General features: G+C 38.9%; 1 protein-coding gene across 1 annotated transcript; it reads right to left on the bottom strand.

The window, feature by feature from the left end:
- Window positions 1–2,670: 2,670 nt before the first annotated feature.
- Window positions 2,671–14,089, bottom strand: LOC134001334 (somatostatin-like receptor F_48D10.1). The gene is made up of 5 exons (XM_062440903.1): window positions 13,508–14,089; window positions 11,801–11,941; window positions 11,370–11,646; window positions 10,264–10,406; window positions 2,671–2,970 (listed from the first exon to the last, which is right to left on the bottom strand). The coding sequence occupies exons 1-5, from the start codon at window positions 14,087–14,089 to the stop codon at window positions 2,671–2,673; spliced, it is 1,443 nt and encodes a 480-aa protein (XP_062296887.1).
- Between the last annotated feature and the right edge of the window lie 1,943 nt (window positions 14,090–16,032).

The raw sequence follows: 16,032 nt of genomic DNA, 5'->3' as shown, positions 1-16,032 counted from the left end.
CACAGATAAACTTTCCCCCTTTCAGCAGATTCATGTAAAAACAGTCTGCCCTTGCCAAACTCTGCACATACATCATTCTGCACAGTGAAGCTCAAACATTGAAACAACAAGGTAACAAGAAGAAAAACATATTTTTGAGTCGTGTGAATGATTTGCAGTGTTGAATCCCTGTGATTTTCATCGGGTGTGAACACCAGATGTTCACACCCATCTCAGTGTCCCAGTGTGATGCTTCAGGTTGTACTGCTGATATAGCAGTTTCTGTGAGATGTAGTCAGACTCACGATGGAAAAGAGTAGAAAAATGTATTCAGTTAAAATTAAAGACATTATCTTGTTTATTGCAGACATTCTTCTTGGCAAAAGTTGGCGCCTACATTATGCAACTCGACTGCTGACAGTACTTTACTTGAATTGGCTGTATTGTGTGTAAATTGCTATATAAATAACGTTGAGTTGATTTGGCAAGCATATAAATCACCTAATATAGCAAGACATGACAAGATTGTTAACATGTGAGCAAAAGACATATGCTTACATCATATTCTATGTATATCACCTGTGAGAATGTGCATCTGAGTTTTCAGGTCTAATAGTGGATCAACCCAGATGCTGTATGTGTAAAGACGAGTATCAAGCTGCACTTGTCATCAAACTATCAGCCTCTTGCTGATGTTGTCTGCCTGTCAGTGTGGTTATACTGTAGATGAAGCCTGCTGCTTGCATTTATATTTAGCAGTCTCTATCATTTAAATAGATTTTAGCAACAGCTTCTAGATGGCAGTGTGTGTTTGAATGACAACAGGCAGCAGAAACGTCTAGTTTATGATCACACCGTTTTATTTCGAAGCCAAACGAACATATGGCACCAAAACATTTCAACAACCATAAATAATATGATAAAATATACAACATAGTCTCTGTATTTGCATGTGAAATCCTTCATTATAAACAGCCGTGATTTTTTTTCTTCTTTTAGGGACAGCCTCCATTCTTCTTCCCTTCACCACTTCCACTTATTATATTCACCTGCTCAGCTTCCCTTGACTGCGTGCCAATTTCCCTTGTTTTATTCACACAGATGAAAAGCGGTTGAAAAGCACAACCATCCAGCCTGTAGATTTCTAAGACAGTCATCACACTAATGTGAAGCACTGTGATAAACTCATCCCATTGATGTGAGTTTAATTAGAGTCAAATTAGTTTCTATTGAATAACCCTGGCCATGACTGCTTTTATAAAGAGATTGGCTGGGGGCTAATATAAAGAGCAGTAAATAGAGACAGTTTATGTACAGTACAGTGAGCGATAATACAGCAACAATGAGGTCTCCTATACAACATAAAAAACAGATTATTGTGTTTTTGTGCTTTGCCACGTTGTGACCTTTTAAAAAAAAAATTAATAGTCCAATTAACTCATATTTAGGTCTGTTTCACCAATAAGAGTTAAATGGTGATGTAGTACAAAGCAGAAATATTGTTGCTATGGTTACCTGTCTTGGCTGATGAAGTATGTCTGAGGTGTTCTATTATACAATTTTAAAAGACGCCTACCAGGCAATCAGAAACATATTTTTTTGTAGTCACAGTACAATTGTTTCTATCCTGTCCCAAAAAATAAAACACAGGACTTTTTGTGATACTACAGAGCTTACAGGCAGACATGACTGCAATATAAGCATTTCATGGCCAAAGTCAATGGAGGCTGTGTGAGCTGAGGTATTGTGCTTCCTGTCTGATAAAAAAAAAGCAGCCACTGCACAGTAAACAAGGCGCTGAACAAAGCATTATCAGACAACAACACTAGCAACAATATACTGTATTCTGCCATGAACCCTGGATTTACCAGTGTCACGGCTTCTGCAGAGAAAAAATGTTTACATACGTGTGTGCAAAACAGCCACAAATGCACATGCACGCATACATGATTGAAAACATCCACAAACACCCATAAAGAGCGGCACATGCACAGAGAGGTCATTGGTTTTGTGTTCAATGCTGGCTACATATTTGCAGAAAGATGATGAGCAGGTAAAGAGGCACATTTCCTGTGGCTGATAAGCTGACAAACAAGCTATAATCTGGAAATACAAACAGTATACAAAAGATTTATCACAGCAGACTCTGTCCACAAAGCTGTACAGATGTACATTGTGAGTTATGAACTCCATTCATCATAATTTACCCATTCAAATAAGTAAAGTGAACAGAAGTGAGCGGCAGCTTGAAACGGAAACTTTTACGATATCCTTGATGGCATTTTTGGTTCAGAAACATTCTTACATGTTGTGTGACAGATAAACAAAAAGTGAGAGAAGCAAGGTATAAATATTTGCGTCCATTTAGGAGCTATAATGATTGCTGAGCTAACAGCTGAAAAGGCACTTATGTCAGATGGATGGATGGAGGGAAAAATGGAAAACAGCTGGGTGATTCGTACAGTTACGGATATACATCAAGACATGGTATATATTCATAAGGTTGTTTCAACAATATGAAGCATAAATAATGCAGTGCATTTAGAATGAGCGCACACATGTGAATGTTTGAGAAAACAGTCCAGGAAATTGAGATTTATATTGTAACCACAGAAAAATATATAAATATTCCCCCATTTTGATCAGCATATGCCATCTGCTTCTATCTACTCATATCCTTTTTTTTGCTCCTCAGCTCTCCTTACACACAGGAAGGGATTCTTCTATACTTTTGTCTATGCTTCTTCCTAAAACACCAGACAGTCCATACTGTTCCTGTGGAGTTACAGAGGAAGACGAAGAAGGTGTAGTTAGGGCAGTAATGGTGGGAGGCTCAGCCGCGGTTACCATGTAGGCTGCTGTGGAAGTTAAAGTGATGGTGGTGGTGTGGCTACGTCCTGGGAAACTGGAGGGAGATTGACGCGTAGTGATGCAGCGGTGCAGGTCTGCAGCTGTGTGAGAGGTATGCAAGCTTGTAGGATGAGGAGAGATCTTCAGAAGGAGAGAAGAGGATGTTGATGAAGGAAAGGAGGAGGACAGCATGGAAAAAGAGAGAATGAGGTCAGTTCATCTCTCGGTTACCTGCATGAGTCTGCAGTATGTTTTAAAGCATAGATTTCCAGACTACAGATTGGGCTTCTAAACAATTGCTACTGAGCCACGAGGAAACAAAATGATTCAGCAAAACAGCTGAATAATAATTACTTTGCTGTGTTTTTCCACATCACTCTCCTTGTCACGCTCCCAAAACAATATACTGATTTTATGCAAGGCAGTCCGTCATCACTACCTTTCAACATTTAGCACCAACATGGAGTCTGTGTGTGGTCACTACCTGAGTGTTGCTGAGAAGTCTATTTAGATTATCTATTATTTGTTGGTTGGGTGGATGAACAGAGAGATCATGCCTGAAACAAACCTTATATGAAACTTATATGAAACAGGCATGTGAACCAGTGTCTAACTGTGTCTAACTGTATCGTCCAGGATTTATACCATACTATTAAACCCCCCTTTGAATGGTCAACCACAAAATTGCCGGTGGACCGCTCTGTGGTGCAAAAGTGTCTGGTTTAAAGCATGTGACTGTTAATATTAATTTCCTCTCTTTGCATTCCTGTCACATGAAGAGGAAGAGATATGATCTCTCTTCTGAGAATAACAGGGTGATCCACGCATCAATATTTAAGCACTTGGACTCTAGCATATACTCTTAAATGTGACTTATGGTGGAAGACATAGTTTTGATATCCTTGAACCAGTTGAAGGAGCTTTAGGAGACTCTCATCAGAGCCACTCTGTCAGTCTAATACACCTCACTGCTCTTGTACAAGTTATCTAATTGGACACGATGAAGTCCAACACTGACTGAGTCAAGGCTTTTGCCCTCTCTGACAGCTCTTCTCTAAGACACGAACACACACACACACACACACACAAGCAAACTAATCTCATAATCTTTCACTTCCGTCTTCAGAATTTTTCCTAATCATTGCCTCCACAGGGGCGGTAATTTACTATGCTTCTTCAATTAGTTGCACCTGCCTGCTGATTGAATTAAAGTGCTGGACGTTTCTTAAGTAGGAGAGTGCCAGACCTGACTCATCAGACTCATTGGTGATGCGAAGAACTGCAGTAACTGAGTGCCTGTCTGCATGTGTGAATCTGTTTTTTTTCCTTCTGTCCTTAAAAAATCAGCAAATCAAAAATAATGAGTCGATGTTCAGTTCAGCTGCACTAAACATACATTTTTTATTATTAAATCTTTTCATCATTCCTGCAAAAGTCCTTGTTACCTTCTCTGCTAAGACTTTATAATAAAGATCAGTAATAAGTCGTTTATAAGACGGAACAAACTAATCACAACAAAAACATTATACCTTTTTAAATGTTTAATTAATGCTGTTAACAAATATGTTGTAAGTCATCTGTAAATGATAAATATGAAATATTCATGAGGACATCATTAATAGATGATTAATCAATGATTTGTTGATATATTATCACTTTCCCATGGTTTCAGTAGTGGCCAGGTGCCCCATAGGACACAAGTGGCAGTGTTTGTGGGTCTGTGGGAGTGGGATAATGTGAACCTATATGCCAGTATAGCTCCTCATATAAGTGAACATGGACTGGGGACTCCATGTGTCAGCTCTATACCATCCCCAACTACCTCCATCATCCTCATCGGTTATAAATAATGTGTAAATGTATGACTAAATGATTTATAAGTCACATACAAATAGTCATGCATCCCTTTCATAATGTGTAAACAATTCATCATGTGTAAATATCTAATACTACTACTTAACGACTTCACATTACTCTTCTAATCAAAATCTACTTTATTTATATAGCACTTTATACACAGCACAGATGTGCCAACGTGCTACACAGTATACAGTGAAAAGGACAATAATAATAATAATAATAATAATAATAATAATAATAATAATAATAATAATAATAATAATACTGCTACTATTGCTACTACTACTGTTGCTACTATTATTATTATTATAAGTAGTAGTAGTAGTATTATTAGTATTATTATTATTATAGTAAATGCACATGGTTACTTAAAGCCCATGGCAACACAGACCGACAGACCGGAAAACACAGACTGACAGACGTCAGGGGAAAAATCTGAGCTGGATTAATTTAGTCCCAGTTAAAAGCTAATGAGTAGGAGTGTGTTTTAAAATGATGATTCAATCGTTTTGGGGCAGCAATAGAGATAGCCCTGTCCCCATAACACTTTGTCTTGGATTTTGGGATAAACGGAAGTCTTTGGTCAGACGATCACAGTTCTCTGACAATGTAATATGTGGGCAGGAGTTCTGTAATGTGGGGCAAAGCCATTTAACACCTTGTAGAAAAAGACAAGGATTTTAAAATCAATTCTGTGGCTATCAGGCAGCCAGAATGGGAGTAATATGCTCCCTCTTTTTTGACATTGTCAGAACTCTTACTGCTGCATTTTGGACTAGTTGGAGACAAGATAAACAAGACTGAGTGATGCCATGAGATAACGAATTGCATTAATCAAGGCGGGAGGATATGAAGGCATGGATGATTTTCTCCTGGTCAGAAATACAGACAATTGTTCTGTGTGGAGATGAGTTTGTCAATCATGGAAATAACTCCAAGATGTGATCTAACAGAGGGAGCCAATAGGCCAAGATGAGGAGAAATCATGTCAGTCAAATTCTATGATAAATAACAAATAAAATAACTTCATATTTATTGTTGTTAAACTGGAGAAAGTTTACAGCCATCCAGGATTTTTAGCTCTAGGGGGAGGTAGATTGGTTTATCTTCTGCATAACAGTGAAAAGATTTTTTTTTTTTTTAATAATGTGACCTAGCAGAATCAAATTGATGGAGAAGAGGATTGGACCAAGTATGGCGCCTTGGGGGACACCACAGGACATTGGGGCTGAGGAAGAAAATGGTTGCTACAAAAGACACTAAAAGATCTTTGGATAAATCTGAAGATAACTAGTTTAATGCAGAACCAGACACCCCTGGCCAGTGGTTTAACCTGCGAATTAGAAAAGAATGATCTACAGTGTCAAAGGCTCATTTATTATTCTCAGTAATGCAGACTCAGTACTGTGAAGAGCTATGAAACCAAATTGGAATTGTTCAGAAATGCAGTTTTGAGCAACAGTTGGTTAAAAACTATGTTTCAAGGATTTAAGGGTTTGGAGAGTTTGGAGATTAGCATTCATACCTGTTACACAGGTTTATGCATGTACAGTACACACGGCTTTTATAAACCTTTGCATCCCCCTAATCTAAACTGTATAGAAGTCAGTCGAGTAAAGTATAAGTGAAAAACAGGAAAATTAGTTAAACCAACTTTATTAGTCAACATATTAATTATATCAGGCTTTTATTTAAATTGAATAAAACTTAATAGTCAATTTTAAACATTTTTACCAACTCTTCTTTATTAGATATGATGTCAAAAATATACTTTGAATAATTTAGTTGTCATCAATGCAGTTCTGCAATTATAGCCAACATCATAATGTTAACATTAAATTGTTTTTCTTGCAGTTTACATTTAAACATCGTTTAAATTTTCACATGGAAGCCAGCAGGCAATATAAATCAAAGCAGAGGTCAACAATGTCTGACAGTCAGATGAACTAACCTGATACTCCCTCCACAAAAATTACAGTTTGACTCTGCAACTGGTTTAGTTGCCAGTAATCAGCTTCCAAAATGACAATTTTAAAGTGATGTCAAATATGTCATTTAGAAAAAATGTCCATTAAACAAGCTTTAAACATGTATTTGGCACACATACAGGAGCACAGAATAAGCTGTGTACGAGCCGTGTCAGGCCAACAGCTATGTTTGATTATATGACTATTGGTAGGCTGCTTTTACCCTCAATGGTCTGAGTATCATAAAGAGTCTTTGAAAGACTTAAGAAGTTTCAAAAGTGGAAGAATATTCAGTACGTGAAGAATGCAACATTCACCAACCACATCTTCAGGTTCCCTCGATGATGATACATGTGACTCTGCTGTTCCTTCTAAAACACACCAATACATCACAGTTGTTAGATCAATAAAATGTCACAATTTTTGAAAAAAAGAATAAAACGAGACCAGTGAAGCTTAATTTCTTTGGTCTTGCTGGAGCAAAACATATAAAGCTTTATTTGTAAAAACAAACAACAGTCGGAACAAGCTTATTTGGGCATTTTTACTCAATTTCTGAAACAAAACGTCTTAAACACACACATGGTGTCATCTACCAGGTTCCAGGCTAAGATTCTCAGTCATCCAGGCCATGGCTATCCAAGGACGGCTGAATCAAGTGCAACTAGACATCTCATCCAGTCTTCTTCTCTTGAATAGACATAAGCCAAGCAAAAATTGCGAGGAAATGAATTTCACAAGAGAGGTTGAAAGTGTGCGAGAGAGTTATTGTGTATAAGAGGTTGAAGGACAGTTTAGTTCTTGTAAGTGGAACAGCAGAACCTTTGCCATTACAGTGCCAATAAAAAGTATTCACCCCTTTGAATGTTTTCCCATTTTATTGCTTTTATAAATGGAATTATGGTCGATATAATTTTTTGAGCTTTTGGCCATCAGACAAAACGCTATGTTTGGCAGACACCAAACAGTGCACATCACCACAAACACACCATCCCCTCTGTGAAGCATGGTGATGGCAGCATCATGCTGTGGGGATGCTTCAAGGCCACAGGACCTGGAAGGCTTGTAAAGGTAAAGGGTAAAATGAATACAGCAACATTTAGGGAAATCTTGGAGGACAATCTGATTAAGTCTGTAAGAGAACTGCGACTTAGGAGAAGATTTTTTTTTCCACCAAGACAATGACCTGAAGCATACAGCGAAAGCTACACAGAAATGATTCAAAGACAACAAGGTGAATGTTCCAGAGTGGCCAATTCAAAGCCCAGACCTCAATCCAATAGAGAATTTGTTGCTGGACTTGAAAAGGGCTGTTCACGTCTGATCCCCATGCAACTTGGCAAAGTTTGAGCAGTTTTTCAGTGTCCAGATGTGCAAGCCTGACTGAGACCTATCCACACAGACTAAGTGCTGTGATAGCGGCCAAAGGTGCATTTACAAAATTCTCACTTGGCTGAGAGGCGATACTTGTTAAGTATCTACAACCAAGTATGGCTGCCTTTGATTCAACCATCCTTAGATATTTCACATTTGCTTCACCTGTCGGTGTAAGCTACCAAAACTGACTCTCCTTTAGTGAGATAGTGTAATTTTATTAAGCTAACTTAATAATACTTACACACATTAATGGGGTGCTACCACATTGAGAAGAATGCTACTGTTGCTAACATGCTAACTCACTAAACAAGATTAACATCTCAACTTTTACAAACTGTAATTGCATTAAAAATACACATTTAACTGCTGTAGATTGCAATCTGTCCCCATTCAGGTGTCATTTTGCATTAACCACCATCACAGACATATCTGTGACAATGCGCAATCTAATTGCAACTAGTGCCGCACTTTTTATAAACTGCATCAAATTGATAGTATTAAAAATATACACACACTTATCTTCTGCAAATCATAAATCTTATAACAGGTGGTATAACTCTTTATTAACCAAAGTTATTCTCTATCTATGTTATCATCTAACCTGCGGCTGCACCCTATAGTGTTACCTCCACGCAAAAGGTTAAAACTTGAGTTTAAACACTTAATAGCCTACTTACGTGTCTGTAGTAGAATGTAATTCCTGGGAGACTCCATACATCAGTGGTTCTCAAAAGTGGGGTCAAGGGACCTCCAGGCATCCTTGAGGGGGTTCCAGGGGGTCCCCAGCAAAAAGGTAAATCATTTATTTTCAGTATAACTACTGCAGTGCCCTTCAAAATGTGCCTGTTGGGAACAGGCCGATTGCTTGCCCTCTGGCCACTACTTCAACTCATAGAAAAGAAAAATGAATACAATTGAAGTGAGGTGTGAATGAGTATACACCAACAGCAATGACGGAAACTAAAATTCTGTTATACACGGATGATATAAACACACAAAAGCACTCTAATAGTAAAATGTCTTTTCTCATTTGAGGTAAAGAAAGGGCTGCATTTAAAAATAAATTAATGTCATCCTAAAATAAACTGTATCGATCATATTTAGCTCTGAGATCATTCCTATTTTCTGTGCCTTGAGTTTTGATTTGAGTGGGCATGTTTGCTCCAAAGGTTTGTGCTTTCTCTGTAGTGGCGCTTTACAGTCACTACGGTGTCAGAGCATATGATACAAACTGGTTTTGAATTGCCCGTGGGAGTATATGCTTCTTTACACGTGCTTGACTACAGTCATTGTGTTAATGGCTATTAGCACTTCCAAAATGTACTTGAACAATTGATTAAAAGCTCTTTTTTGCGCTATCTACTTTTCTCTCTATTGCACTATTCTATGACCCTTGCACAGAGCAAAGCAGCTCACTGATCACTGGTGTATTCAAAGTTAATAAATATTAAATGTATCATGTGTCCAAATTTGACCAAATTTGACATGAGACTCCCTGTTTCCACAGCATAGCACCTGCCGAGTGTGGAGTTGATCAAGAGATAGGCAAAGGACAAACATACATATAGACAGCCAGAGATTATTTGCTTTATAAAGAGAGTCCATCCATAAGTAACATGATGACAGAATGTGTAAATATTTTAGTCATGGGTTTCATACACTTTCTGTAATAAAACATCTTAAAGCATGGGGCTCTGTGAGACAGTTTGTGTCACTTTAGGGGTCACTGATGTGAAAAAGTTTGATCATCACTGCCACACACAACCGACACCAACAAACAATCAGCACAGCCTGCAGAAGTTCAATCTGGTTCTGTGGAGTGGGGCTGGTCATCAGGAACTTTTGATAAGTGCAAGTTGAGTTATTTAACTTAGACTACTACAAAGTTTTCTAAGCCTCAGTTTTGTAACACCTGTTACAAAGAACATGTAAATGCATACAATAAACTTTTACTATTCAGGGGCAAAGCTTTTTGTACACTATTAAATTGGAAAACAATCTAGAGGCAAAAGATAAAATATAATAACATAATTTCTGATAGTTGCTTTGAATATTAATTAATAATGATGTATTAATGTTTTGTTCATGATTAGTTCATCATTAACTAATGTCTTATATATCACTTACTACTGATCATTATTGTGAAGTGCTACACATTATTTTACTGGATAAAAAAACAAAACTTGTTGCCTACACAGGACAATAACACACACACCCCTACCTGGAGTACCTGGCTGCTCTGGGGATCGTGATAGACCTGGTTATGAGTGGAGAGCAGGATGCAGTCATTCGCCGTGGACTTCTCAGTGCGCTGAGCGCTTGGGTCGCCGTCATCTACACCGTTGGCTTTGCATTTCATCCTCACACAGAGCCCTTGAAGAGCCACAGCAATTATCTGAAAAGGCTGTAGAAAAGCCACTCTGTTGAAGGTCGATTGACCATATGCATATGAAAGATAACAATATTTGACAACCATGCTAAAAAAAAGAAGAGAGGTCATTACTGCTATACAGAAATATTAAATAATATAATATAATATAAATATTACAAACTGATCCTTTAAATCCTTGATGTATAGACATTTATGTTTTGTTAGATTTTTTTATATTATTCTTATAACTTAGTCATTGGGTCTCACCTGCGGATGTGTAACACAGTGCTGGCTGCCAGAGCATTAGTGTAGATGCTACCACTGGATGGCACCAAAATACAAACTTTTTAAATCCTACATATCATGACTTTAGATTCAACTAAAATAACATGTTTGAGTGAGGCCAGAAAGAGAAACACAACTGCACATTTGCAGTAGGCCATAAAACATGGAATGGACACATCTTGGCATCCATTATCCACTTTTCATGGTTAGCAAATGGGTTAGCAAATAGTTGCTTATTTACACTTCAAGTAGACACAGATAAAGTTTAATATTTATTTTGAGTCATGTTTCTGACCACCCAATGAATGTAAGTCCAATATTCACCCTCCTTTTGTTCTCCACCAACTCTTAACTTGGAAAAACTTTAACCACTTCATGCTCCACCATGTTCACCAGCTAGTCCATAGCCATGTCTGCCTGCTTTTTGGTACAGTCAGTGTCTTTATCACAGTTGACTGAGACCGCAGAGCTGTGTGATTTTTTCTGTGGGTTTTACACAATGAGGACTGTTTTTACATTACATGGAGTAATTTGATTAATTGATAATCTAAAAAATATTAATGGGGTAGCTATGTTTAGCTATTATTTTGCGAGGGCAATGGTTGCCTTCCAGCGATATCATGTTCAAATGTGTTGGTGACCAAAACATCGGTCATACCCTGCACAAAACTGTGAATAACCTACTTTTCTGAAGCTCTGTTTGAAGTTGTCTGACAGGAAGCCATAGAGCACCGGGTTGGCACAAGAGTTGGCATACGACAGGATGACAGCAAAGAAATAGATTCCAGCTGTTACGCTGGACTCTGGGATGATGACCACCAGGTTGACGATGTTTATGATGAAGAATGGCAGCCAGCAGAGCACGAACACCACCACAATCACCACCACCATGCGTGTCACCTTGCGCTCCGAACGCCGTCGCTTAGTGAAGCCCGCCCGCACCCCCGAGGATTTCACCTGCAGGAAAAAAAACAGAGACAGTTTGGGGGGGGGGGGGGGGGGGGGGGGAATAAGGGTGACAGTGGAAATTATCATTACAGTGCTGCTGATTACAGTGCTAATTTATACGTGAGGTTTTTAAATCACCTTCCCTACACACCCACACACATACCTTGATGACGATAAGAAGGTAGCAGAGGCAGATGATGAGCAGCGGCCCAAAGAAGCCCACTGTGGCGGTGTAGAGAATGAAGGCTGTTGACCACACATCCCGCGGCTCTGGCCAGATCATGTTGCAGGAGTTAAACGTGTCCTAAAGGGAAATTTTTAAAAAACATGAGTAAAATGTAAATATTAAAGACTACGGCACATTTAAAATTCAGCCATTATCTACTCTTACAAAGTGCTTAAATTATGCAGCCAAGGGGGTTTGGAAAAATGTGAATTTCATTATCTTCTTTTTGGGAGTTTTAAAAAACATTTTGCTTTGAGGAAGAGCTCTCCAGGTATTAATGTGTTTAGTTTGTCTGTGTCCTATCAGGAAATAAATGTCTATCCAAAGGGTAACTCTTTAGCACAAAGGGCCGTTTTGTCCTGTCAACTCATTGTTATCAAACCAATGGCCTTCAGCGAGAACAGCAGTGGTCTGTATCATAGCAACTTTGTCAGAAGTTATATTTTCCTCCCACCTTTTCTACTATTCAAAAGCTTTGTGTTCTCTTGGTATTACAGTAGTTGCTGTAATGCTTTTCTTTTCATGAAACATACAATAATTTATTTTGTGTCTGAACGAAAGACTTCGGTATGTTTTACGTCAGCACACATGTTTAGCAATTCAATATCAACTCTCGCATTCTTTTTAATTACAGCTTACAATTTTAACAAGTCCAAAATATACCAACGTGTTCTTTCTGCATTAAATAACTCTTAAACTTGTTTTATTGATTTATTTTGGTCCCTAGGGGGCAGCGCAACAAGCTGTAAACACAATCGACACATCCAGCAGACAGCAAAACATTAGCATTCATTTGGAGCTACATTTCTGGCTATGTAATAAATCAGAGTCTAATATTCACCCTCCCTTTAGCTCTGGTTTGTTCTCCACCAACTCCTGAGATAAATAAATGTCTCTTTAGAAATGTTCCACTATGTTCACCGGTTAGTCACTAATATTTTATTTTTGTTGTTTGTTAAGTTGTTTGTTGAGTTATTTGCTGTAAGCAGCTGCCTGCTGCTGCTGCTGGAAACAAGGATTTTGAGTGCGGTGAGTGAACAAAAACAGTAAAGTTGCATGCTGGCACAGAACTGCAGAGTTGAATGATTATCACCACAAGAAAAAACACTCTCACAACTCAGTCATTTCATCTATTGGATAAAAAATCAAAGCAGCTTGATATTTGGATCTAAGTGTTAAAATATTCCGGACATATTCTGGTCAGGTTAACTGCTTGTCAGCTTTGTATTCTGGTGCTATGTTTTTACCAAGCAGGGAAAGAAAGAAACAATATGAACACAATATGTTCACTGTGATAGATCAAACTCAATCACTTTCCAGTTGGAAGAAAACAGTGATTGTATACAAAGTTTACATGTTTTAATTGTTATATTGTCTCATATATTTATTGTTCTCTTTAATGTTTGTTAGTTTTTGCTGCCTATCTTAAAATGATAGAACCTAAAACTACAGCTATGGCTCATTATAAGACATGTTTAATCGGCATCGGTACTTTTAGATGAAACTGCAGGGAACAGCTGTGTGTTTTGTGGTCTAGAAGTTCTGACTAACTCGGGGTTGAGTAGATAATGATTGAATGTTTTATCAGGAATCAGCTGCTGGAGCTCATTTACACTTGGAAGACAAACACCCAGAGGCTTATACCTGGACATCAGAGAAGATTACGACAGGCAGGACCATCACAAAGGACAAGGCCCACACGGCTGCGCTCACCACCGTGGCCACGCGCGGGTGTCGCCACTTGGTGCTTCGGATTGGGTGAACCACAGCCAGGTAACGATCGATGGACATGACCGTCAGGCAGAAAATAGACGTGAACTGGTTCATAGAGTCTGCCGTCATGACCGCACGACACAGGAAGGAGCCAAACGGCCAATAGGAGAGCACATTCTGCGTGGTTAGGAAGGGGAGCCCGAGGATGTAGAGCTCATCAGCCACAGCCAGGTTCAAGATGTATATGTTGGTGACAGTCTTCACTTTGGCGTAGCGCAGCACGACATAGATGGCCAAAGTGTTGCCGATCAGGCCCACTACGAACACAGTGAAGGAGATGACCGCAGTCACCAGAGTGCTGCCGCCTTCAAACGGGGCACTGTGAGTGGTCATGTTGGAGGAGGTGTTGGAGAAGGGCGTGTAAGAAAAGAAGAAGGGTGAGGGAGTGGCTGCAGAGGAGAAGTTGAAGTCTGATGACAGAGGAATCCAGTTGCTCTGGTCTAGAGGTTCCATTGCAGCTGTCAGAGCAAAGAGAAGGAAAGATGGCACCACACAGTCCAGATTTAGAATCGTTTCCTCTTTGTTTTCACCCGATTCAGAGAAAAGTCCTCACTTCCATCCTGTTACCCTTCACCCTCACTTTGGAACAGAAACAGAAGGAGAAATGTCAACCGGCACCACACTTAACGTATCAGTTGAAAAAAAAAAGATACTTATAAGACTTGCAGTACAGTTTGTCATCACTGTAGGCGTGTGTTTGTGCGCGTGTATGTGAGATGGAGAAAAGGTGAGCGCTCCGAGCACAGCTGAACACGGTGAGTTCACCCACCTGTACTCTTTTATTGGAAAAGCCTTGTGCGCATCTTCTTTCTTACCGTGCTTTTTTGTAAGCCAACCCCATAAAAAAGGTGTGTTCCAATGTATCCTATATTCTCACTACTGAAAACATCACATAAAATGATTTCTTTCACAAAGATCCCTATCCGTAATTACGCGCTACAACCTGCCAAGCCACGATGGTGATATATCGTCGCTGTCACTCCCTCTCCTCCTGTTTCCTGTCTCCTGTCTCTTTGTTGCGTTTTTAATATCTAATTGGGACTGCAAACAACAACAATTCATCCGGTGTGTCGTGAATCAAGCAAGAATTTCACCGGTAACAGTGCCGCAGCTTTACGCACGCTGGATCTTCTTGACTACAAGCTCTGTGGTATGAATGTAGACTATAAAGTAAAGTTATCCCTGTGCTGGAGGTGTCTGAAATCTACACGTAGTAACTTGATGCACTCCTAAAGCAAAGCGATATTTCTTTTATTTAAAAAAAAAAAAACCGCATACTTTTGGGTTATTCAGAAATAGAGATAAGAACAGGCTTACTTTGGCGAGCAGTGAGTAAGTCCAAGTCTCTTTGTGATCGAATAATGGATTTAAATGAGTAAATCTCCCAAACCAAATTAGAAATGGCCAATTCGGTCTTCTTATAGTCCAATAATTCTGCCAAATCGACGGATAGCTAGTGTCCAAGCTCCCAATCGTTCGCTGTCCGTGGTGCTGAGCAGAATGTTTCGACAGGAGCTCCACCGCTGTTCCTTCAACTTTCTACCCACACAGCTCTGCTGTTTCTTTGATATGATTTGTTAAGAGAGAGAGACAGAGAGAGAGAGAGAGAGAGAGAGAGAGGAGAGAGAGAGAGAGAGAGAGAGAGAGAGGGAGAGAGAGAGAGAGAGAGAGGGAGAAAGTGTGTGAGAGAGACGGAGAGAGAGAAAGAGAGAGAAGGGGTGAGGTTGAATAAATATTACTCCAGGAAATCACAGCAACCGCAGAGGAATCTGGATGTACAGTCTGGTCATGTGTGAGTTCAGTGAAAGAGAAAATGTTTGCTACATTCTGAGTCTGTTGTCTGTCAACGTTTAGACTAAGACATCTGGATCTCAGTGCACCTTTTCTGTTTCAGCGCCAGTTGTGGGATGTAATGAACACGAACTCAAATGCTCTATTCCAATGCAGTTTTAAAATACTTGTACTTAACCTGAAATAAAATACAATGGTATAAATATTGTACATAGTATAAAACAAAATAGAAATACAATTTTATTTTATACTTCTACTCCACTAAACTAGTAAACACTGTAGACTTGTTTAAATAGTTACAATAAGCTTTGCCTCAATGACCTGCAGCATTAAAACGCTGCTTAGTGTTACATTCATGTGTCAGTTTAATCCAGTAATATACCTTATATGACAATATAACACTTTGAAGGGGTCACTCTAGCTAATGACCACAACTACTTGCTCTTTTGATACTTTCATTTTGATTGATGATACTTAAATGTATATTTACTATTATTATGTTGTGGTATTACTACTTTTACTTGAGTGTCATTACTTGTTACTTGTATGGTCCCCTGTAAAAAAAAACTCACACTGCTGCCCAGGCTTTTTTCAGTAAGTGGTTA

The sequence above is a fragment of the Scomber scombrus genome, chromosome 2, assembly GCF_963691925.1.
Source record: "Scomber scombrus chromosome 2, fScoSco1.1, whole genome shotgun sequence".
Classification (NCBI taxonomy): domain Eukaryota; kingdom Metazoa; phylum Chordata; class Actinopteri; order Scombriformes; family Scombridae; genus Scomber; species Scomber scombrus.
The sequence above is the reverse complement of the archived record's forward strand: the minus strand, read 5'-3'. Positions and strand labels throughout refer to the sequence as shown.